We start from the raw sequence: 27348 nt of genomic DNA, 5'->3' as shown, positions 1-27348 counted from the left end.
GAGTCAAGATTATATAGAGCAGAGGGTTTGCTACCAGCTGTTAAAGTAATATTATTCAAGTTATAATCTTTTCTTTTTCAAAATCCACTTCTTCACAATGGAATTGTTTTACAAATATATCGCGTACAGTTAGTTTAGCGTTCGGAAGACACTTGAGAAGGTCGCTCCGTGGATGGATGATCTATGTCATAACGAGTTGCTCCGTGTTTCGGAAGGGACGATAAATAATGGCCCTGGCTGTTGTTCACACCTCTTTGAGAGTCGTAACGGGTAGTCAGAAGCTGAAGGTTCTAACGATATTTCGATATGAAAAAAAAAGATTTTTTCATACAGTTACAAATGAAAAAAAAGAAATTTACCTTCAAGACAATTAAATTACAAGTAACTTATAATATTTTATCAAACATTTTTAATGGATATTAAAGATTCTTATTCATTAGGAACACAGAGAAGATCTTGAACAAATCCTTTGAATCTTTTTATAGCCAGCAGCGGGTACGATATTCTGAGTAATGTAAGGTCAAAACAATTCAAGAGTTCAAAGTCACTTTTAAAGACTTAAAATGCTAAGATTTGGGAAAAAAACAGACAAGTCTAGACTGACTTTTGTAAAAGAAGTTGGTTTTGGAAACGAGCAGGTTAAGGACTGATTAAGGACTCCGGTTGGGTCCGAAACTAGTCGGGCTACCCCGATAAATACGCGCGAGTAAACCGTTACATCATTTAATAAAGAGCAGGCAGAATGTATGATTTATAAAAAAAAAAATAATTTTGGATATCTTAACGTATCCAAGTATGTTCATATTAAATAAGAGTTTCAATATTTTAGCTGTCTTTCATATAATTTAATGTAAAATCTAGTTCTTAAATGAAATTCGAACAAAAATACTTGTATATCTTCTATCTGAATGATACGGTCTTCCCCTAGCCAAAAGAATCCCTTATCCAAAACTTATTGGGCATCTGTCTAAAATATGTCACATACAATAAGAGTATAGGAGAGTCACTATGAAATACATCTGGGTTCATCTGTAATAACGTAGTTTACAAAAGTTACTCACAGATCAGGTTCAACATCGGTATAATGTCCATCTGCATCCACAAGCCCTACTCTTATCGTGGGCAGTGTTTCATCTTCGTCATCTTCTACTTCTCCCCTCGCCTCTCTTGCTTCTCTTTCTGCTAGTGCCCGAGCGGCTATCACCTGTGGAAAGAGAATAATATTATATGGATGTATTGAAACTTATAAGGAGAAACTTAAATCAACGGCTAAGTTTAGTCAGTACTCCAAATTACTAAATAAGATTTTACAGTTATTTGCCTTTAAGACAAATGTTTTGACTTGATAAAACTATTTTATTGTGATTAACATCAAATCTAACACGATAATAATGATGAAACTTTCATCAATACTGCTCTAAAATAGAAGGATACCTGGAATAAACTGTGTATGAACGACATATTTAATTACGACACTGTCTTGATATTATGCGTTAGGTATTAAGTCCTTACAAGAAACAAACGAATATCATTCTCTTGTCACATAAAACCAATCAATAAACACTCTTGAAAGCAAAATATAAAAGCCATTCAATGTAACAATATATTTGACATCAGACAATCCATCCGTCCATACAAATTTATTACACTCCATTAAACATAATATTTTCTCCTCAGAAACAAATGTTCTACAATTTGAGCGCGATCTAACGTTTTTCATGAAAACATAATATGGAACAAGCGAGTGGAAAGTGTTCAGTTTCAGCACTGAAAAAGGTAAAAGTATGATGGAGAAAAAAGTATCACATTACGTGTGGAAATGGCAATAGACTTTAGTTGCTAACATCTGTTGTATCGACTTAAAAGATTTATGCGTCGTCCTTTTTTTGCTTTATGTGCTATTTTTATTTATTAGAGGGTTCTTGGCTGTTGGCTATTTTTACTTTCTGCAAAGGATAGAATGTATTTTTAAGAATAAAAGAATTATACTTACTTATACTCATAGTAAAAAAAATAGGACTGTTAACATAGTCACATATAACATTACATTCAGACTCTTAATTCTTTAAACATATTTGGCTGCGTAGTATCTTGATTGACATTTTTTCATTAATATCAAGGGATAAAACTCTAAATCGTTTAAGGACTGTTTGAAGAAAACTACTGCGACAGCAATTAGGTATGCAAGTTCAAACAAGACTTACAAATGTCCATTCACGCTCCTAATCTGCTTACTTCACCTAAATTAATTGAGAAAGGGGTATTAATCCCCTCAGAACTAATTGCCTCCTAACACCTATCTCAAGTAATGCACCATCACTGTCCTTAGTTAGCCCACTTGCTAACAATAGCGACTAATTCCTTTATGGTTATGTAATAGGTCGGGTAAAGCGAGGATCTTATTTATCACGTGTAAGCGTTCGTTGAATGTGTATGAAATGAAATTGAGGTCTGTTTTAGCAGTTCTGTTGTTTTAAGGTTCGGTTATAAATGAGCGGTGTGTTGGAGAAGTCGGGTATCGGTTATGATGATCGAAATTTGAAGGTGTTACACCCTGTCTCTTATAGATAACCGCAATAATATGAATTCAGAGATTCAGATGCTGCTTGCTGTTGTCTTTACTACTGTTTATAAGTTTCTTTTTTTTTAGTAGTTGCCTTTTACTCATATTACGAGTTTTACTTTGTTTATACTAGATGGCGTTGTTTAGATATCTTTATGATATACACACGGTTTAGTAGGCACACGTTGTATGCCAATGCTGTTCCACTGTACATGGTCAAATCTAGTCTTTGGATCCCGCGAAGGAAATTTGCCAGAAATATTTCATAATGAAGCATTATTGCATTCTCCTCTCAAATATTTATTATTTATTAAGTATATTACTTGTGTTATAGTTGTGTTATCTTTACTTGTGTTGAAGAGTAGATATTTGGCATTTCAAATGTCCTATGTCCAGCATTGGACAGCCTCAGGCTGAATTTATTGATTGATTTAATTAGACTGGGCTGAGTTGTTTGATTTGTCGATTGGTTTATTTAGTGTTTACCTGCAGCCTCCTCTGTGCTTGTGGCGTGATCTCCACGACCCTGGACCACCGCCGCGACTTCCTCTCGTACTGCCATTTGTCACTTAATGCACACTGCTCATCATCTGAGTCGTTCTGCGGACAAAAAATTCTCGTTAAAGAATACCTTGATATCATACGATTACATAAAAGAGTCGTCTTTTGCTTGTGTATCAACTTAAAAGAGGTAATAGATAATCTATATCTTGGTGTGTCATTTTATACATACATACAAATACCTATTAAAGAAACAAACGACTTATTTATTTCGGTGGTACATTGGATTTGGTAATCGTTGGTATTGTTTTACATTTGTTTTCAGTCGCGCTTGTTTTTAAACAAAAAGTCACGCCAAGACTGTTTTCCCTTATTTAAGTACCAAATGGAGTATAGTTGTTTCGATGTTAAAACGACGGCAGTGAGAGAAATGTATAATTCCTACTCCTGCTATTTTTAATGGCCTCTGCCGGTCTCAATCTCGCTCCACTCAGATAGGTCACAAATAACCAATTAAGCTTTTAAAGTTATGGGTTTTATAAAAAGCTCAGCTTAAAAATTACAAACCATCAAAACGATAGAACTGAGTGACAGATAAATAATAACTATAATCAACAACCCAACAACTTTCATTCACATAAACAAAATGAAATAAAAGAACAACCATCTTAAGACGTGAATCTTAACAAGCTTAATCTGATCGCAATTGAAACCAAGTAATTGGATTATCACAAATTATTTTACACGCCCGTAAACCGACTGAATGTAATTCAATTTAATTGAATTAATCCGTTTGCGAGTCGGCCGTTCTAAAGAGCGCTGATTGCTTTCCAATGAAGTTGTTGCTTCGTGAATTTAGTTTAAGCATACACTTTGTAGACTGCGTATTGATTGAGATTTTATTGAGCTCAAATTTAGTTTTGATTTAGTTAAAAACTTTAATAACGCTATCATTTAGTTAAGCTTCGTTATGCTTTTAGTTGTTTTATTATGGCTATCAATCATAGCGCTTGTTTTGCTGTATGAATTGACCGTTGATGGCTGCATAGCTGAAACTTTTAGTTTACTGCGAAATCACCAAAGTTCTAGTTCCGCTTTAAGGGCGGAACGGAGATTCAGACTTCTACTGACTAACTATTATAACATATAAGGATTTGCTACTATTCTTTCCTTTGTCCTTTGTGTACCGGGGTCACAGTAAGCCTTTCGGACAATCCTGCTTCCCTGCTTACTTTGCTTTTGCAGCCTGTCATTTGAGGTGGAATTTTGCGCGATAGTATCGTTATACATAAAACGAATTGCTGTTGAATTGCAAGATACGTAACACTGGCTTGCTCTAGTACTTATTTTATAAATAAACAACATCTATAGAATATATACTACTTTGTCATTGCCAGACAAAGTAGTCTAAAAAGTTCCTAAAACTTATGTAAAAAGCTCACCAGTCAATATCCCTATAAGACCATCTTTTAAACATTTCGACATAATTGCACAACTTTTAAAATATTCCCTTAAGAAACTAGTTCAATTGCTTAAGAAATCCGATTAAAACTGTCTTTAGAATTAATTAAATTGCGAATCCCTGATTCCCCTTGAGACCGACTCGGGTTAAATTAAGTATGCAGGCTAATTAAGTAATTTCTCATATGTTTTGTAACAAAAGGTATTATGGCGGGCAAAGTGGCGAAGTTTTTGTTGTTTCGAGTGCTTTTGTAAAGTGTCGACGATTTTGGGAAATTTTAGGAGAGGTTTTTGTTTGTGAATTGAACCGTGTTTCGAAAGGCATATTAAATTGTGGGTCCCGGCTGTTATTCCTACATCTTTGACAGTCGTTATAGGTAGTCAGAAGCTTGAAAAGTCTGACAGCCAGTCTAACCAAGGGGTATCGTGTTTCCCAGGTAACTGGGTTGAGGAGGTCAGGTAAATAGGCAGTCGCTCCTTGTAAAGCACTGGTACTCAGCTGAAACCGGTTGGACTGGTAGCCGACCCCAACATAGTTGGGAAAAGGCTAGGCCGATGATGTTTTTGTTTGTGAATTAGTGTCTTGGTACAATCTTTGGTACCTATATCTACATAGTAATAAATTCGATGGACTTTCGACCAGCATCAGCTCGTGAATAAGGACTCCGTTTAAGTCCGAAACTAGTTAAGCAATCCCGGTAAATTCGTGTGATTTAATAATTAATAATATTTTTGAAAAAAAAAACTTATAATAATACCAAAATGATAAATCTTCTAAAAATTTATTTCTGATTTGCATCATTTAATATAGAAGTATTTTTTTTTTACATTTTCTTACAACACAGTCATTCAACCCGTTTTATAAACAAGTGTTTACAATGTATGACTATGCTTATGCATTTTGAAATAGTCATGGTAATGACCCATACTTCATGAGCTACTCAATAAAATATCTTTATCCCATACTAGCTGTTGCCCGCGACTTCGGTCCCGTGGGTAGAAGTTATAAGTTATGATTTATACCTGCCCTGTTTTTTCACATTTTCCATTGTACCTATCTTCGCTCCTATTAGTCGCAGCGTGATGGTTTATAGCCTAAAGCCTTCCTCGATGAATGGTCTATTCAACACAAAAAGATTTTTTCAATTTGGAACAGTAGTTCCTGAGATAAGCGCGTTCAAACAAACAAACAAACTCTTCAGCTTTATATATTAGTATAGATAAAAATATCATTAGAACTTCGAAAAATCCCTGTATTTATACGTGATATTTTCTAACATGTAATATTGGAAGATTTTTGCTACACATTATTTTAGATCCTTGCTTTCTTATGGGTTTAAAGAGGAGAGGATTCGAGTACATTTTAAAGGGTTTATGAGGTCTCGAGCCGACTTTTCGTAAGCCTTTCAAAAATCCGACTTGCAGGCGTCTAAAAGCTGGCTCCAGAGCTTTTAATCTTCAATGAAATTACATATTTAATAGCGTTTTTATCTATTTAAATTCGAGATGTGTGTTTCTTATTTAGAATTTAAGCAATATTATTAATAGGTTATCTTTTTGCTATGTGCAAGGGATTATGCCATTTAATAGTCGAAGGCAACGTTATGCCCAGCTGTGGGTTATATAAAGCTGTTGATCATGGACAGCAGTAGACATAGTAAATATATGGGCGTGTTTAGAAAATAGAAGAAAAAAACGGTTGTAGTGCAAAAATGGCTATTATATAAAATTATACGTTTACGTTATGTGTATACATGAATTATTTAATAAATGAATTACGTACTTATTAGTTACCAGTAGCAATGCTAAACAAAAAATATATTACAAAAAATACAACAACATTCGTAATTCTATTGAAAACTTCCTTTAATACCTGTCAGTTTACTAACGAGATATCAAATAGTGTATTCTAACTTAACTAGCCATTTCATTATCATTCATTCGTTCTTTCATTCATTCTATCGTTCTATAACCATTCAGTGGCTAATTTAATACGGTGACCGGAGATTTTGTGAGAAAAGGATGTATAGAAATGTTTATCGTTCGATTTATTTGTTGATACTTAAATAGTTATTTTAGATCGGAATTATTGTTTGGTCGCGTGGGTTGTAATTTTATTACTATATATTTTTTTGTAAAAAAACCCGGTCAGGTGTCTGTCGGACTCATGAAATTGAAGGTGCCGTACAAGTAGGCTAAAAAAGAAGAACACCAAATTTAGGTTAAGTACAACTTTATGACCGTGACAGCCATTTGTTAACTTCGTTTTTATCTTCGTTTCTACTTAGGATAGTCAGATAGGAAATGACAGATCATGCGAGTTAAAAAAAAGAATTGATACAGTTATGATATATCCTAATTACGTATTAAATTGATTTTGTAAATTGATGCTTGCTTCTAAATTAATGCTTCGTATGTTGGTCAATCCTGAGGTACGAGAATTAAATTTCTAAATAAGTGAAATTTACCCCATTCCACTCTTCACTTACAAATACAGTCTAAATAATGTAAAACTATTTAAATACGAAGTAGTGCTATCAATAGTAACAACCAAAATTGGTATAAATAGCACTTTAATGACTGCTAACAAACATACAAGGACTCGCTTCTTAATAACTCGGTAATTGCGCTAAAACAGCAAAGGTTAAATGTCGTTAGATCACGATATGTTGAGGTATGTCCATATTGGAGGCATTTTCTAAAAAAGATTTCTTTAATGGTACAACAAATTGCAAGTAGAAATGGGTGGAGTCTTCTACAACAAAAATATTCACAGTCTGTAATAGAAAGTGTGGAACGACAACTTTCGTTCTTTCTCTCTATGTGAGAAACTCAAAAAAAATGAATATTATTTAAGGAGGAGAAATATACCTATTAAAATATTTAATGTCGATCAGTGTTTTTTTTTTGGATAAAATTGGGGAGAAGTTTTGGGAAGGCCTTTGGGGTACAGTAAAATAGGAAAAAATATGAATGATTTTCTTGATAACATAAAATTAAGTTATACTTTTTATAAAGTACTTAATTAGTCTTATTACTAAAAAAAAAGGTTCAATGTAAGTGAGCCTTTACTAACAAGGATGGTAACAATATGATCTCGGTAAGGTTAAAGCAATTATGTGATCTTATACCTGAGTGCCTGTTAACAGTATTTTACATGTTTTAGAGTTCAGTTAAGTGTGATGTTAATACCAGGTTAGGAAGAAATGATAGGTGACACAGGCGTTGCGTTTATATAGATCTCGCCGCGTCAGCTCATGATTGATGATGTGACCTTTGAAACTAGACTGACAATTATAATGAGAATAAGACCTCAGGTTAGTAGAATAAGACCTCAAGAGGCTCTCAATCGAGAACGGAGGAAAATTCTAGGGGCTTGAGTTGTAGTCAGGCTCACCCCTTCGAATTCTCTAGAAAAATGCACCTTGTCATTTTTGTAAAATATATCTCATGAAATTACATAATTTATCGAATCCAAATAAATATTATCGGTCATACTTAAAGCTATCCAATTATTGTCAAAAACACTAACTTAACTTAATAATTATTTTATAAATATAAATATTAGATTTGTATAGAAAATAACCTCAATATAATGAATATTTAATTTAACAATTTTTTTATATTTCTATAGCAACAGTTCAACTCGTCGAAAAGTACCAGGCGCCCAGAATTGAATGGCGATGCGAACAATATCGATTAATAACATAAGCCTGAGATAATACGGCTTAGCTTATTAAGTACGGATTACAGTCCCATTGTATTTGCACTTATCTGTATAATATTATGGTAATCTGTTTGCCTCGGAGTTCTAAGTAGAGATGAAATTTTTTATCGAGTATCTTTATGTTTCAAGGTTTTACAGTTTCATTACGAAAGCGTACGTAAAAATACAACCCTAATAAACCAAGCTGTAATTTGAGATGTGTAAAAACAACATACCCGCCCTAAGGAGCCAGTTTAAAATTTTCGTGAGGGTGACGTGTTTTTGGATTCCATTGTCTTTTTTTTAAACACGATTAAATTGTTTTTTTTTATAAAACATTTTCAACCTCTAAACCTGTATACAAGAGTACCTAAATGCAGGTATGGATATTGTGTATAATTTAAGTGGAATTTGATAACCTGTTTGGTAAAATGCATGAATTGACACAACTATTTTGAAAAATTGGATAACAATAGTTAGTACTTAGGCCAGCTGCGTTATAAAATGAATACGGGTTTCTTTACAAAAAACCTACTTCAAAAAATAACTGCCTTCAATTCAGAGAAAAAAATAATACACGAAATTCCTGAAATTGTAATTATTTCGTCATATAAAAATTGATTGACTTGTCATTGCGTCATCTTATGAATGTCAGATTTTAGAAAATGAATTTCTTTGAAATATCGGCAAGTAATTAATAATGTTTATATTTGGGCCTTTGACTCTGTAGGGTGACGGTTTTTAATCAAAATATTTAAATGTAAAGCAAATGTTTATTTATTATAGAAATAGGTGTATTCTTAGACATTTATTAGCAGATAGAATTTGCAATTTAATGAATTAAATTAAATCCTATTTAAGATTATGTCTAGTTTTGTGTTACTTTTTAAACAAATTTTATAGTAAAACAGCTCGAATTTTTGCCGCAAATTTGGAAAATCGTAAAAGGATTTGAGATTAGGAGAGATTAGACCCAACCTTTTACGTGCCTTCCAAAATGTGGGAGTTGTTTACTTCTAAAATGCACGCAGCATTCGAGTTGATGCGCGTCGTGTTTTAATGATATATTAATGCTAATTTTATTATGCTTCACTTCCGACTAAGAGCTATTTCATTACCACCAATAATTAAGCTTTCATTTAACTATCTAATATATATAATTCCCGTGTCACGATGTTACTTACCTTACTCCTCCGAAACGGCCTAACCGATTATTACCAAATTTTATATGCGTATTCAGTAGGTCTGAGAATCGACTAACATCTATTTTTCATATCCCTAAGTGATAAGGGATGCCCAAACTACAAAAAAATATTTTTTTTGTACGAAATTGTTTGTTTTAATTGTTATTAAATTTATAATGTGGCATTAAAAATAAATACAACAAAAAAAAATATTCGGCAAGATAACGTTTGCTGGGTCAGCTAGTATTTCTATAAAATATTATTAAGGTTTGGTGAAATAAACTTCTTGGATCAATGTTTTAGCTGTAAACTAAAGATTTTTCAAGATTTTCCCCTGTAAGATTGAAGCTTTGTAAACTTGTTCGTTATCAACTTTTCTTGAAGGAAATCTTTGAAACTGAATGAAGAAAGTTTAACGCAAACTAATAGTTTTAGGTACCTATTACATATTTGTTCGGAGTTCAAGGGGCTTACAATACACCATAAAATAAATTTGTAACATGTAGGTTTGTCACTTGACGAGTAATTTAATTACATAAAAGAAAGAAAATATGGAAGGTGTTGAGTATGGGTGTGGATGCTTGTAGGGGAAACGATGGATGGATGGATTGTGAAAAAGACGATATGGCTACGAAGAGTGTTTCTTGTGAGTTGACGTAAGACATAAAGGTATGAAAGAAGAAGACACGTTGCGCCGACCCCAAATAATAATTGCAGAGCAGGGGAATGATGATAAAAGAAATAAAATATATGTTCACCAAGTTTGAATTTTGTAAGACGTAATTGTTTTGACTCTTTGCTTCATTTACCAGATTGCACTTCGTTTGAAAGACTTCAAACCGTTCGACTCAACCACTTGCCATCTCGGTAGCTCTTAACATTTGAAGTAATATGACCACATCAATAATAGCGTTGTTCCCGTCTCGTTACAAACGACCTTTTTAAACGATCGATCATATTCCGTAATGTTTGTTATAGATCGAGTTTTACATCATGCAAGTTAAATTGTTCATTTTGATCTATGGTGTTTTGACTTATTACTTAAGATTGTGAATGTACTTAGTGTTAATATACTGAGAAACCAATATGATTGGGAATGGTGTAGACTGTCAAATGTATTGGATGTGTCCATTCTATGTGTGTGTAACGTGGTTTAACTTGCCCTAGGGTAGTTTGAAAAACTGCTCTTATAGTAAATTGAATTAAAATATAATTGGTTGACTAAAATTCGAATGGGACGATTTTTTTTTGGAATAGGATTATTGCTTCCTCGGAGAAAGTTGTTCAATTGTCAAGATGTGACGTTACTCACACTAGTTTATCGGGTTTCCCTAATAGCTTCGGGTCAAACTGGAGTCCTCAATGATGAGCCGAGTCGTCGGGGGGCAGTGAGTCAAATCGCGACCAATAAAATAAAATATGCGCGGGAAACAGTTGCGTTAACTGATAACAAAAGTTACAAAATAAAGCATTATTAGTATACATTACTTATGATATTATTTTATAACCAATATTTTTTTATCAAACTAAACAGTATAGTCTGGCCGGCTTTATCTAGTACCAAATAGTGAACAACCATTGGTGCCTGAAATTGGCTGGTACACGATTCATCGGTGCCTACAATAATAGCGTGTGGGGATTAACTGATACAGGGTAAAGTGATTTAGTACACCATGGTGGACAGGCAAATTTCAATCAAACCAAATTGTGTGCACAAGTAGGTGGAATTACGTTACACATTAATATTGTAAGGGAGAGAAGGGAGAGTATGAATTTGTGGTAAAAGGTCAAAGATTAAAAATTGCTGTATCTGGATCTGGATCCATTGTGTAGGTGTGTGTGTCTGTCAGTCTGTTACTAGTGTTGTGAACCGTGATCGCTTGACAGTAAAAATACGAAGTTGAGACCGTTGTCCATTTTTCTTTTAATTTCATTTTTTAGCCCCTTTGTATGTTACCTTACAATCGAGAATTCAACTCTCAATTAAGCGATTTTTACATTTACATCTTTACGACTGTTAATAGCTTAGTATAAGCCGGGTAATTTTTATCTATATGTAAAATATTTTTTTACTTATTGAAGGAACTTCAAGGAGGTAGCAGTGTCTGACTATTGAAACTACAATGGGTTAAACAATCGCTGAATGTTATCGTTTTTGTTGTTCTTGTAAACTTGTAAATTCTAACTGTACATAATTAAGAGACGGGTAGATATTAAAAAACGTCTCAAACTTTAGTACTACTTAAATATAATTAAGTAGAATAATAAAGTTAAGCACAACGTACGATAATTAAAATAAAAAATAGCCACCATCTAGTTCCATTTAAAATAAAAAGGATTTTCTTAATTAAATTTAACTCTAAAATAACTAGCAGTAAGCTACAGTGAATTGGGTCGTTTTAATGCATTCTAGAGCAAAATATGACACAACTTTGTGGGATTCTCTGAGGATTGGCAAATCCCTGGCAACGTTAAAATTTAGTTATTCTGTGGAATTACTTCGTCGAGTTTCAGACCATGTAGTTACATTAGAGGTTTGTTTAAAACAACTTTTGCTTTAATTGAAATTTATCAACGCTACATTTTCTTTTGTTATCTTTTATTATGTTGTTTAAGCATATAAATGGTTTAGGAACGATATTCTTTGGTGGGGATTTTATCTAATGGCAAAAAGATTAAATTTATTTCTATTGTGTAGTTTAATAGTGAAGTATAGTTATTTCTAGAATATACTCTTATTTATTCACGTTTTGTTTCTTGTGAAATCGTCCACTTATCGTCCGCATACTACGCCCTCATGTTTGATTTTTTAATCTCTTTCTTCGTATTATGTGATCTTTTTTGATGTTTGCGTTCAATTACGCAAATCAAAACTTTTTCTTTCTTTCCTTTCTTTCTTCTTTCTAAATGTCTCGTCTTTTAGGCGTTTACTTCAATCTCTACAAGAGCTTTTGAATTGCTGTAATTGGGTTTTCACCGTTGTAATTAAATAAATAAATTTACTATATCCTCTCTTTTCAGTGTCCAAGAAATCATATAATATATGTTCCTACACATAAACGCTTTTGTACATTCGATAGCAAAAACATTCATGTTTAATATTCATAACGTGTTACCATATTTTTCTGTAAACCTAGATTAAAATATCGTTAACTTATACTAAAAGCTATAATTACGGTAGTTCTGAGGGTATAGCAATAATCATAATAATTAAAGTTCATTTTACTACCGACGGGTTACACAGGTTAATGAATTTAAACTTGTTTAAATGTGACTCTTGGTTTCTATTTTTAATTTAGATTAAGTTTAAACAAATTCAAAATCCAATTTTACTTTTCTTGTATTAAATTAATTCATTTTATAACTTACTAGCTGTTGCCCGCGACTTCGTCCCCGTAGGTAGAAGATATAATTTATGATTTAGGTATACCTGCCCGGTTTTTTTTCACATTTATCATTGTATCTTAGCTTCTATTAGTCGCTGCATGATGGTTTACAGCCTAAAGCCTTCCTCGATGAATGGTCTATTCAACACAAAAATAATTGTTCAATTTGGACCAGTAGTTCCTGAGATTAGCGCGTTCAAACAAACAAACAAACAAACTCTTCAGCTTTATATATTAGTATAGAAGTATAGATTAGTATAGATATAGATTATTTATATATATACTGCGATGAAAAAAAAAATCGTTGCATCAAATCTAATCGAATCGATACAAATTTGAATTTTAGCGACCCAAAAAATTGTCATCAAAGTTGAATTCCATCAAAATAAGTTCAGTACTTTTTGCCACAAAATGTCACAAACAAACATGCTTTCCATTTATAATACTTAAGGAAACAGTAAGGAAACCTAACCCTGGAATGTTGCACCACCGCAACTCGTAAAAGCTCCGCTGACAAAGTGCGACGATATCTCAAAACACAGCGAGCCAGCAATGTATCATAGTCAAACTGTTGGTACGGAGTTTACAGAGTTTAAAGTACATGTATGTGTGTATACAGCGATGTAAAATGTGTTTAAACAGGGACTCTAGCTCTACCGAAACGTCATAAAGTATTGCTATTGCTGGTATTTATTTATTTGACAGCTACAGTAACCGAATTAAAGTCAATTACAAGTTTTCACGAATAGAAATTGAATGTATGACAGACATGTATCGAACATTTGTTAGCATGATGCAACTACTAGTGGACTGACTATTGTTTTTTTTTTTTTTTTTTTTCAGCCATTACTTTCCCACTGCAGGGCAAAGGCCTCCCTTAGGTTCTTCCACTCTGTCCGGTCTATTGCTTTTGCCATCCACTGTTTGTGGTACGCATCCAGTTCGTCGCGCCATCTCATTCTATCTATTTGAGGAAAAAAAATGTAAGGCTCAGTTGCCTCCTTACTGAGCTACTTTTAGTGACCTAGGGATCAAAGGTAAACCCCTTGTTAATCGCAGAATTGGGGTCCAGTTCGTATGTTACGTAAAGGTTTATGGAAAGGAGTACATAGTATGTTGTTGTTAATAAGTAATGATTGTTACATAATGTAACTCATTAAGAATGATCAAACCTACGACTCGAACTCGTAAATTTGTTACTGATTTTAAACGTGGTTTACACAAGCAAAAAAAATGCTCATCTCGAGGGCACTTAAGCTTTCCCAAAGCAAGGGATATATGATATCATTAAATAGTTATAATAATTATTAGTTAAACCGCTGTCACTTAAACTTAGTTTAAAAACATGTGTAATCGACTTATGATGTTGAGTTTAATTGCACATGATTTCTAAATCGTAATAAAATTGTGTACTTATTTATGCATTTCGCCTTATGTTTATTTCTAACGGACATGTAAATTAAGATTTGATGTCAATTTAATATTGAGGGTACACTATCAGCTATTAGGTGCGTTGTAAAATGTACAGTCAGACACACTAGCAATTATAGTGATGCAATGATATGGTTTATTGTGCGACTCCTGTTAAAAAATTGTAAACTACACGAACGAGTTGTTTCGAATCTTACTTGAGTTGGCAATTTGAATGAGTACTGTCAGCAGCAAAAGTGGATAGATACGACCAGTTTTGTAAAAAAAAAAAACACAAGCTTTAATACTTTATGTGATCAGTATACAAAGCATTTAAATGTCATTTTTATTGACATCAGTAAAAAAAAATTTTTTTTGTTGTAACTTATTAAGTTAGTATACTAGGAGGTACCCACCTCATTAACGAGAATTCTGAATTTCATTATTAAAATAATAATAGTTATATGAATTACATTATCGATTTACGAATCTTTATAATTTTTTACACATTAACCATTTTAAGAAAGCAAATCTATCGAAAAACACAAATAATTCGTTACTATTTTGAATACCAAAACCGGGACAGATTTTTATATTTAATCAGACCAGATTACTTTGAAGCTGAGTTATCAAACGTGTTATTTACTCAATAATCGTTAAGTAGGAAGTTCAGTGAGTTTTCTAAACTGTGGTTCACTGATTCTCAAACGATCGCTCCCGACTCCTACCCCCTTGGGGGGGGGGGGGGATCGAGTGCGCTGTTTTAAATAAATGGGGCGATGATTAACTGATGAAATGAATTCAGTTTGGCTAATTTTAGAAGAAACAAATAGGTAAAAAGTTCGGTCTTTAAATTTTAAACCTGTATTGTGCAGGGTATTTGCAAAAGTTTTTTTTTTATAAAAATTGACAGTTTTTATAATAAAAATTGTTGATTATTAAAAAAAAAATTGTATGCTTTTCTTCTTGTAGTATTTTGTTATTGAAATCTGCTTTAGCATAGATTCAATTTTAGCGTGTGTCTATTTATTTTACGAAAAGCAATGTTTAGTTTTCATGAGGACGTTTTAGGACTATATTAACCAGTCCACGTACCTATTCGCTGATCGCTAATATTCATAATAAACTTAACACATTGTTTCGCTAATATTGGCCATACATAATAATCACCAATAGCCAACAGCAAGCATTAAACTCCACTTAATAGCCTATTAATGTTGGCCTCACAACACAAATAGTTTGCCAACTTGTTTATCAAACTTTTTCAATCAAATGTTTTATAACGTTAAAAGGCGCTAACAGTTGCGACACAGTTTTTTATTAACTAATGCGGCTGTTAACGCATAATTAATGTTTGTCACTGGTTTTTGTTCCAATAAACGATATTTGATATTTGATTTGATATTTGAACGTTTACCTTCTGCGTTATATGAAAGAGATTATTGAGTAAATACATAAAAGAGCATTACTTTGTCTGTATATGTGTGTAGCTAAAATTTCTTTAGTAGCGTTATGTGAACGAAAATTAACAAAGTTTGGATGGATTCCATTTTCATCGTCTTTTGTTTTTGCACCAAGTTTTTATCCGAAATATATTGTACTATTGGTTTATAATTATTCACAATAGGTTTTAGAAGACTAAATACCAGTATTTCATAACAGTTCGGATTTGGGATACATGAGAAAATCAATTTCAGGCATAGAGATCTTTATGAAAAAAATGCTCTTCTCTTCAAAAAGAACAGTGAGATTTAACTCCAAACTCCACATAAAATTAGTTGTCGAAAACACTTTTCTCCCGTAGTTAGCCATCAAATGGCTTCTCTTGGTTTTTGTTGAGCGGAAGGGAGTATCAGACTTTTACTGGTCAAAAGCCACCCATGTTCCTTCCTTTGAGCTTTGCGTAGCGGGGCCGCGGTAACTTGGACAAACCCTCTGGCCTGCCCTAATAGGCTCCAAAGAGAACACAAGCATACATAGGAATACAGTGGGAATTTCCTAAAATGTATGTAGTTCCGAATTTCAGTTGTTTGCCACTCAATCAACTTGAAATGTTCATTTTCGATTCTGTTACAATGTACAGCGAATTGTTGCTAGAAACATGTTTGCTTCATTGGTTATTCAAAATTCACAGTTTTACCTAAAATTTTCGTTAAACGTTTTTGTTTTTAAACATATCCCTATATGGTTTTCCATCCCGATCAAATCAATTTCTAAAAGAGTTAGATCAAAATATTAGATTTCCGATGAAAATTTTGTAGCAACATGTGGCAATATTGTGTTTTTTTATCACTGTTACATTGTTCCTAAACAAAGTCGTTTGTCAAGTATATGCGGGTAAAGTAAAATAATGAAATTTGTGAGTACCAGTTTTTCATCCTTCAAAGAAATCCAAGCAGCCAAACCCTTAAAATTTAAACCCCATATTTTAAACTTACCGATCTCTTCTGATGATGATGGTGTTCTAGCTTCATGTTGGCACAACGGTTGAGGGCCGTCAGCCGCCGGAACAGGGACTGCAACGAGTCCGCATCCAGGAACGGGTGGTCGTTCTGTACTCCCGACACGTCTATCGGGAATTGGAGATCTGGAACAAGTATTTTTGGGGTTATTTTTGCTTAAAACTTGTATTTGGTAATGGAGACTTTGGATGGATTTAGCACGGTCCAAGTTTTGTTTAATTAATTTACATTATTGAAATATAGTGGAAGAGGTCCGGTTGTTGTCGAGCAACTTGGAGTATTAAGTACTGTACGGTCAAATTCATTGATTGATTGAATGATGAGCTGTTCTAGGAAAACCTACCCTTAACTTAAAACATTTAAACAAATAAAGTGACCATTGATAATCGTAGTTATTGAATACATTTTTATATCAAAAAAAATGACTCCCGCACCTACGACTTAATCCTTGTGTTACACTAACATTCAAGTCACATGCACAAAAATCTAGATTTTGGACAAATTTTCGAGGATCACACAAACAAATTATTCCCAATCAAGCACAAAATAATTTCATTTTAGGTAGGTATCTCAATTTTTCTATCAATGTTAAGCACTTTTGTCCTCTAGTCAGCCAGTAGTATGCCAAATACATTTGAATTCCAATCCCACCATAAATTCAAATCAAACAATCCATCTCCACTTTCTCAATATCAGTCAAGATTCTGTCAACACCTACATCGTTACTCGAGACAACACCAAAGGAAGGAAACGTCACTCAAGTCGTGACGTCACGCCTATAGCTATGACGTCATATCGCGACGCCATTGTATAATAGTCAATAGAGATTAGATGATTCTTAGTTAAACAATAGTTGATTTAGGTATGACGTGAATTGGGCCTATCGTGGCTGTCTGCGTAGTTTGAATTAGGTCGAAATATGAAGTCTTGTTGGAAGGGCGATAAATGTGTGTTTTCTTAAAGGTACAGGTATATTTGATAAAGAAGACGTATACACAGGAGAAAAGTTACAGTTCAGTGCTGGTGTGTCAGCTTGTATGTTTTAATCATAATGTCTCAAGAGAAATGTAGTCAGAATTGATTCATTCAGCTTTGGATACTTAAAAACACACAGGGTTAAAAATTTGCCAATGGAAATTTTGAAAGCGAGAAAATATTATTCCAATTCCCAAATTTATTGCTTTCCTGAAAATGAAAAAAACATGAAATTTTCCAAACGAATTTCACGACACAATTTCTAAGCTTTCTATTCTTCAAATAGACTTTTAAAATCGCATCGTACATTTAGAAGCAAGTTGGCAACAGAGGGCGTTACTGTCGCGGAAATGAAACTAAGCGACACACGACGGAAACGGCAAACGTTTTCAGAGCTCACAAAATGTGCTTATTGTGACTTGTACGAGAACAAAGAGAACGAGGTTCTATAGGATTTATTATTATTTTCAGGTTATATTAGAAAATATTTTGTGTGATGAGCACAGTACAAATGATCGTATTTGTACTGTGTCTGGGTGTAATTTTAAATAAAATCAAATCATTTATTTCGCTTTAAATATGGGTACAGACAGATGTTAGTATTTAAGTCAAATTTAGTTCTACACATTATGCCTTATGCAGCATGCGAAAGAATGAACATAATATATATCTATTTCGAATCATATATAAGTATTTTTATTATTTATTGAAGGATATTTTTACCCACAAACCGTCAATTGGGAAAAGGTTAACAATAAAATTTACAAATGCTTTTTTTAACATAATCACACAATATAAAAATGTAACAGATAAGTAGGTACTTTGCAAAAAATCTGGCAAGAAAAATCTCAATAAAAACGAAAAATCTTCAACCCTTTGAAACCCGTATATCAAACGCCAGGAGTCTCTAACTACCATCAATATACAAGCGCCCTGTATACCCTAACTCTTCAATACAGGCTTATACAGGTGGTTTTTGTTTGAACCAGCTTTGTTGTCTTTTAAGAGAAAGCCGTGTTATACATTTTTTGCGAAACTTTACGTGCTAGCAATGTGAGCTTACAAAATAAGTCCCTTTTACCCCGTTTAGCAACACTTTCACGATGCTGCGAGTAATATTATTATTGCATATGATTTTGATTTATATTAGCAAAGGATTAAAGAATCGGTCAAATAGTTTTAGAACTTAACATTTCCCCAAAAAATACCCAAAAAAGAGAAAATCCTAACCTCTTTTCGTTCACCATCAATATACACGCACCCTGTATACCTTTACCCTTCAATACGGACTACACAGGGTGCTGTTTGTTTGCACCGGCTGTCAAAGCCACTAACTACGTTAACTGTCCCTTTGTTGTGGTAATTCACTCCAAATACTCTGTGTCGGGGATTTTTAATGTGACTGAAGCTGAAGCTGAGTGCATTCGGTTCAGAAGCCAGTAAAAACTGTGTTTGTTCGTTATTAAGTTAAATAGAAAGGTTTTGGTGGATGTCAATGGATATCGGGATTTTAATTTGGGTTATGTTTCTTAACGTGATTTTGTGGCACTGTTCAAAAGTGATGATTCATTTATTTTATGCTTTTAAAAAACGTACTACTGCGCACTCATCTCAGCCATTTTTTACCAGTTAACAAATTTACTAAAAATGGTAGCTATTGAAAAATAATGATCTGATATTATTTATTTAACAAAATCAATAACTTTAACTATATTCGTATCGTTTTCAATTATGATAACAATTTCTTGTGATTGCTCTAATATTGCTAATATTGCTATTCTCCAAAGCATAAAACATACAAATCGCTTCTCAACCGCAAACAAATAAAAATATTCAAGACACACAACATCTGCAACTGTCATTCGATATCAACAATATAAAACAGAGTTCCGTAAATAAAGAAAAAATCCCGCATAAAGTTATCACGGACGTAGAACTAGGGCAGCTGTCACAAAGAGTTCCGTATCGCATGATGACGTCAGTTTCCGTTAGGAAGTGGTGGGGAGAGCGCAGTCGCGCGACAGACGTTGCCCATGTAGGTCGTGTTTTGAAACTGTTGTCGAGTTTTAGACGTAGGCTTTGATAGATATTTTGATGCGGGTTCTTATTTTAGAGTTGTTTATGATATTTTTTTTAATATTACGTAGTTTTTTTTTAATTCAATATTGATATGTAATTTAAGAGTCTTGTAACTGTTATTTATGCTTGAGTCATCGCTCTTCGCTTTTAGCAAACATAAATATACCAACGTTGCAAAATTATATTTTTGTACAAGTTTGAAAAACCTTACTAATTTTACTCTTACTCATATTTAATCCCTTCACATTTGAAAATAATACGAAAATATTTCTAGCAATTATTCTTCATACATAATTTGTACATTTTTTCACCTTGCAGTTCCTTACACAATTTAACATCAGAAAACAAAAACGTAAAGACATATTATTTTATATCGACCGTTAGAAATTCGACACCAATACGTTATTTTTATACGAAACGTCACAATATATTTAGTTCAGGGCTTTAAATATAAACATACACTTTATTAAATGTTATTACAGTCGTAAATACTTTATGACACTCAATAAATTGGCCTTGGCCGTAATAGAGATGTTTTAACTGTTACGATACGATACTAGGTCGGGAGTGATGGGTAACAGGTATTTGTGGTATTAAGCAGTATTTTTGGGTTGAGTTTAGGAGTCATTTGTGGGATTATATTTTACACGAGTTTTGTTAGTAGGCGTAGGCCATAGTAGGTGTTTGCTAAAACAAAAATGTTTGATTTATAGAATTGAAAGAAGAAGGTGATTGTTTATTTTGTGATATTGTGTATGGACAAAATTGAAACAAAGATTGTTTTTGAAATCTTAAAAAAAAAATCAATTTTTTGAAAATTATGACCTATAATAAAAATATATGTTTTCTTTCACAGTCACACTGTCCATACTTAATAGGGTACATAAATCCAATTACCTCTCATATAAAGCTAATAAGTACATTGAGTTTTAATTATATCAAAATTTTATGAAAAGCTAAAAGGGTGATCCCTCCAAAAAATATTTAATCAAAATCAACTCAAACTAAGTTAGCAAATAAAATGGACAAACTCACATTTTATTAATTTGCCATCACTCAAAATAAATAATATTACCCTTTATTTCTGTTAGCAACACATGTCATAATTTGATGAGGGTGAGTCCGTGACGTAGGTATGGCAACACAACTTGTAGCAGAATTTTGCGTTTAGTACTTGAATTGTTTAAACTACATTAGCTAACAATAAACTTTCAACAATATAAAAGATAAATAATAATAATTATGAAATAGATCAAAAGAGGTTACGTTTATCTTGTCTTTCTCAATATATTATGTAAAGTTGATATATAAATAAAAACGTATATTTTATATGTTAATAAAGCACCCAGCTTTGTCATAAAGAGTAAATGAAAGTATGAATATTTCGATAAGGAAAATTGTAATAGCGATGATGACTGGGTAAAAGAAAAAATCTCATTAGTTAGATAATTCAAAAGTATGAGACACGTATTTTTTCCTTTTTCAGAAAAACTAGAATTGACAAAGATTAACTGCTTTAAAGTTTAGGAGAGGGGGCTTGTGACGTAACATAGAGTAAAATTTATACTTAATCGTGACGTCAAGCGTAAGTTTCATCACTGTAATTTGGTCAATTTATGTTTGCAGGACAAATTAAAAAATACGTATCCATTATTATACAAAAAACTAAAAGACGGACACTGCTAAAAAAAATTGTCATCATCCCTATTATTTAAGTGTTGGCATACTATCTTCACTTGCTTTTATCTTAAAACTATATTAAATTTAACTCGGCAAATACAAAAAAACCTCACCTGCAGAAATACAACCCAAATACAAATCAATAAAATTCCGAACTCAACCCGATAGTAAATACTCTAACGTTACCAAATGAGCTTTCAACCCCTAGAGCAAGTCAATACGGTAATTAAGGCCTTTAGTCGAACAGAAAAAAGCTTTCGCCTATTCTCGACCTCAGAGAGGCAGACAGACAGATATTAAGGCAATTTCCTTGACGCGTGCCAGGTGCCAGGTTCCTGAAACTAGTTAGGGAGGTCGTTTTAGGGGTTGAGATTTTAATGATTATGCATGCGAGGTACATATATTAATTTGAAGCTTTTATGTTTAAAAGAATGGAATGAAATAAACAGCTACCAATATTTTAGAACGATCTCTTTTTTGGGGCTTACTTATTTTCTTTTTGTCTCTCACTTGCAGTAGAAAATGTTTAAACATATGTATTTCCTCCTATTTACTGCTTCAGATTAGTTTCACACCGAGATTATGTGTTAGGTTTTCGTTGGTTATCATTGTTGGCCTTGGTATACAAAAATTTCAATGATGAGCATAGGAAGAGGGCTAGTTCTATGCATTATACATTAATTAAGGTCAGACATTTTCTCACGTGGAGTCTCTACACTTTTGCTCGCGCGTGTACTCAATTATATAAAGATGCAATTCACATATCTCATTGGAAGTTTCAATTTAACATGACAAACACGCCTTTTAATATGTAAATAAGATATAAACGACGGAATGAATATAAATAATACATAATTCTGCGCATTTCAATTTAGATAATACAAAACAAGTGTTTGTCCTGAGTGAATATTTAATTTCAACTGCGTATCCACGTACATGCGTATCTTGGATTACACTTCAGGTGCAATCATCTGTGTAACAGAAAAAATTGTATTCGTGAGAAATTGGAATTATTTAAAAGATTTCTTATTAGCAAGAATATGTTGAAATCCTCATGGACATCCTTCGCCCTGGGGAAGGCGAAGGGGTGTGCCGGACTCCAACCGGCTAAAACCAATGGAATGCTTCCCGCTTCCTTTAGTCGGGGGCCAAGCGGGAACGCTTTCGCAGTCTACCGCGAACCCCGACATGGGAGCTCCATTTATTAGAAGCCTAGCCTATCCTAAGTGTCTCACAACAGTCAGGAGAGGGCTTCTTCCATTTCCGAGAAATTACTTACTTGATCATATTTTTTGTTTAAAATATTTTTTAATATGGAAATTGTGTTTTGTTTTAAAGTCAATAGGTAATTTAGACTGAGCCTAAAAGGCATAAGTGCACCATAAATCCAAAAACAGCCAAGTTACATAAACCCAGACATAACCAAAATCAATACAAGGATATAAAAGCAACATTGCCAAATACAATATACAAAACAATTGAATTCTGAACTGCTGGCGCCATAGACCCTTAACCTTACCGACCTCTGATATTTCACTATGACCAACTACTAAATGTTTTATGAATTTCAACCTCTGTTCCCAAAAATAGGCATCATTAAAGTGACCTTTTTAGGCACACATTATGTCAGCCATTAAGGGCCTTTGGATAATTTAAATATATTTTGTGAACAGCACTAATTTTGAATGCTGGTAATTTTGAAGTTTGTTTGATTTTTATAATGTTTGTAACGTTTTGAGACGTTCAAAATGCTGGAATTAGGTCCGAAGTTGATTCTTAAATTATTATACAGACGTTACGTAAATAAATATTATAATGCTTACTAATGTTGTCATAGTTATTCTCAAACGTTTATAAATTTAATATTTTAGTTAGATTTTATAAAATACTGTCTAATATTGATGGTGTACATACAATTCTCATCAACTACTCAACTCGCATAGAGGATTATTTTCTTCAAGTTATAAAAATGTTTTTCAGTTTATTCACCTACATTTACAAAATAAAATTTATTATAAGCAACATTCCATAATTATATTTACTGATTGTGAAACAAATCTAGCTCAATTTACCAAACTTGTAGTATAAAACTATTTTATTTCCAAATGACCTATTTCACACACCAAAAAGCAAACTAAAATTCACCAAAAAACTGTACATGCAAAATACTCTCAACGAGCATCCAATATCACACAACAACGCAATACCTAGAGAATAGGATTTTCATATAAATACTGTTGGGCAGTTTACATTGCACGGCAGTGTACACAACCCCAGCTGGGTTTAAAATTAGCGCGCGGTCGGCGGACTGTGAAATGTGCGCTTGAACGCTCAGGCCTTTTATCCTAAAGCATCCAAAACCAATGAATGCTTGCTTTCATGTATACCAGCCTGTGACTGTCCCACTGCAGGGCAACCTTGCCTCATATTCAACGAGCATTGATTCACGCCCTCTCATTTGAAGGTTAACGATTTTAGTGACTTTGAATGAAAATGTTACGATGTTTTCCGTCTTTCATCTTTGTTAGTGTTGTCTTAATATAGTTTTGGATTTTTGAAAGTTAAGAGTCAAGTTTTTTTTGGTATTAGCATGTGTTTTTGTTTGATATTTTCATTTTAGTATATATACGCTGACTTGTTAGGATTGTGTACGTAACGCTGACTGTTTTCGCGACAAAATTACTCAATTTTTAATAGCACTATGTAAAATGTGATTTTTCTGTGTAAAGACTTAGAAAAATTTAATAAAAGAACCTAGTTCTTAGGCATTAACAACAAGAAGTTTTGTATAGAAACCAGTAGCAGCTTAAAAACGACTTATTATTTTTAAAGTGCAAGACACATCAAATAAATATATCCGTATGTGATTCTGATTTTTGACGAACACGCTCGTTATTTGTTAATAAGGTTTTAATTAACAGTGACGGGGTATAAAAGGGTTAATTAATTGCCAGCTGCTGGGAGACACTGTACAGCGCTTAATTACAAAATCCACCGAAACAAAAGAAGTTCAAATAAATCGGGGAAATGTTGTTATTTACTTTTGTCCCTTGTTTAATGAGGGATTTGTCTACTTTATTATTTTGAGAATAATGAGTTGTCTGTCAAAAACGATTTTAATATTTCACTTCATTTGAAAAGCGCGGTTTATTCTTTGACACAATATTCGTTATTACTAGATATTAATTGGATTAAAAGGTGATTATACAATCTTTAACGTTGCACAATACTAAATAAAACTGTGCAGATAGCCTGTTGGATCTTTTTTTGATAAGAAGACATCGGAAAATGTAAAAACAATATCTTATAACGGATGAAATTTTCACAAGCGCCAACAGTTTTGTACAGTTTGATACTCACCAAAACATTAAAAATTCTCTCTTTATAAAATTTCTTAAAATATCTTAACCTTTTCTTTTAGAATGTTCCCTTCAGAATAAAAGGTAAACGGTTCAGTGAGGCTGAATATACGAATACCTTTGCCTATGTATTGTGTTGTCAACTGTCAAATAGACGAGCTCTTGAGTGACGTTTGACAGCTCCGCTATTCTTTTGTTTATTTATTTGAATTATTTAAAAATAGAATTGTTGGTTTTGTGTTGCGTTTAGTAGTGTTTGGAGGGTTATAGATTTTTTAAACTTGATAATGTGTTGTGTTGAAATGAATTTTGTCTTTTTTGTAGATATTTTATTCGGAAAACGCAGACTCGCAGACTAAAGAAAAACAAATTAGCAAAAACATTGGTGATCCATCACATATCTTAGTTATCAACCTAACAACCACGGTTTAAAGTCGATTTTTCCTTAACCATTTGTGGTAATAGCAGCAACACTCGCATATCATCTTTGTACATATCATAGACTGGTGACAGGGTACCCTTTAGACGTGGAATCCTAAACATTCACCCTAATTAGGCAAGGTACGAGTCCACATTAACCAGTAAATGGTTTTTTATGTTTATTGTCCAAATACAGATCGCCATTATGTTTATGAAGTTTTACATCCCGTTGAAACTCATTTCACCCTTAACAAATCACAAAATATGAACACATAGTCATACACCAATATCTTAAGAGCCATTTCACAAAATGATTGCGCTCAAGTTTAGGCAAAAGAGTGCGTCATTGTCTTTGTGTGCGTAGCGAGTCACACGAATGCAATATAAACAGTGTAACATGAGAGTCAAGACCGACGAAACAATCTTGAGCCGTTATTGTAATATGTTTTGGTAAAAATTATAGATTATGAAAAATTTAATATTTTATTTAGCGTAATGCGTTTGCACATTACGCTAAATAAAATAAACAAAGAAACACTGATAGGTATTATGTAAAATACTTATAAAAAAATGGTAAAATAGAACACGGGGTGGATGTACAATGGGGCCGGTGTTTCCTTGTCGTCTACGTCGAATCAAATACAAAAGTGCTACCCTCTTCCATGCGGTTTAGACGGTTTATCATTCTAAAATGCAAAAAAATAACTATTAATTTCCGATATCTACATATAAATCAATGTTAAATATAAAATAAAGAAAATAAAATAAAATATAAAAATAAATATATTTAACCAGACAACTGATATACCTACTTACTTATTACAAACAATTAATAAAAAAATATATAATTATTTTACAAAAAAAACACATCTTAACAATATGTGAAAACAAACAAAATCTAAATTACGAAAAAAAAAAACTGCAAAGCGGATCAAAATTATGTGGTCGTAGTATAATATTCACTTTATTTCGTGAGCGCTCGGAAATCGGGACGACGGAAAAAATTGCACAGGTCCTTCCGCGACGGGCGCTCGCGCCGTTCTGATCGGTGCACACTTACGTTTAGTAATTTATTGTGATTTAGACTGATGTTAAAATTGATATTTTGACAAAATTTATGCAAATATTGTCAAAATAACTATAGGGTTCGATTGTCTAAAGAACATAGATTATTTTGGAATAATTTTATTTTCACAATTATTTCGTATTTCAACCAAAAAACACGTATAAAAAACAAAATAAAAGTGAAAAATTGGTCGAAGAATTTATTTTTTTACTCATTAATGGTAATAAAATTCAGGAATCTATTTCATTAAACGACTACAAAAATACATGTCTGACCCTGTATGTATTTTTTTAAGTTTCATTTATGAGTATTATTGATAGATTCAGGACTCCGAAGTTGACTCCGAAGTTGACTCTGCGGCAATTTTTCAGTAAAATGGTTGTGGGAGATGCGTCATTACAAATAAAACAAAGCGATTTTAGTAAATGTGTTTCATTAAACGTCAATATAAAAGATTAACCTACATTTTATATTCGTTCAATAAATTCAAGATATTACCTAAGGTGGTAATAGAGAAGCTCAAAGTCTTAACAATTCGGGAAAAAATGTGAAATGGCTCTTAAACTACAATTCCTCACATATTCCGCATATGAACGACAGTTATCCCATATTCACCTCAATAACCAATTAAATCACCAGAATAGATCTCCCAAGTTAATTTATAGCCGAAATTGGCGGCATCCATAATCTAGACGGTCCATTCTCTTGTCAATAGCTGCCAGGATCAATACAATTACTTTACAGAATCCAATTAACAACGTTGTCTATGTATATATAGATTGTGCGAATATGGCTGGAGTGTACAGGCTTTGTTTTTGAGATATAGCTCAGTGATTACTGGTCTTGGGAGATCTCTATATGAATAAATATGTATCTCGGACGTATACAATATGTTGGATTGACTGAAACATGGGATTGAAATGAAACTACTTTTACGGATTTTATCGAGGTTTAATTTTAGATTTTTGTAAAAGTAGTTTCATTTCAATGTCTAACATTCGCGTAAACCTAAGAAACCACTATTAAACATGGGATATTTTTTTAAAGTAATTAAAAAAAATGGTAGATCCTTTAGTATTTTTCTTTTTTAATTTAA

At 32.9% G+C, this 27348-nt stretch overlaps 1 protein-coding gene across 1 annotated transcript in view; it reads right to left on the bottom strand.

Annotated features, from left to right (window-relative positions):
- Positions 1-27348, bottom strand: part of LOC113499539 (rho GTPase-activating protein 7-like) — a 76010-nt gene that overhangs the window by 26681 nt on the left and 21981 nt on the right. The window contains 3 exon segments of the mRNA XM_026880052.1: positions 1062-1204; positions 3050-3163; positions 16650-16798. Of these exon segments, the coding sequence (XP_026735853.1) occupies positions 1062-1204; positions 3050-3163; positions 16650-16798 (406 nt within the window).

The sequence above is a fragment of the Trichoplusia ni genome, chromosome 12, assembly GCF_003590095.1.
Source record: "Trichoplusia ni isolate ovarian cell line Hi5 chromosome 12, tn1, whole genome shotgun sequence".
NCBI lineage: Eukaryota > Metazoa > Arthropoda > Insecta > Lepidoptera > Noctuidae > Trichoplusia > Trichoplusia ni.
Note: the sequence above shows the minus strand (reverse complement) of the source record. Positions and strands in the feature narration are given on the sequence as shown.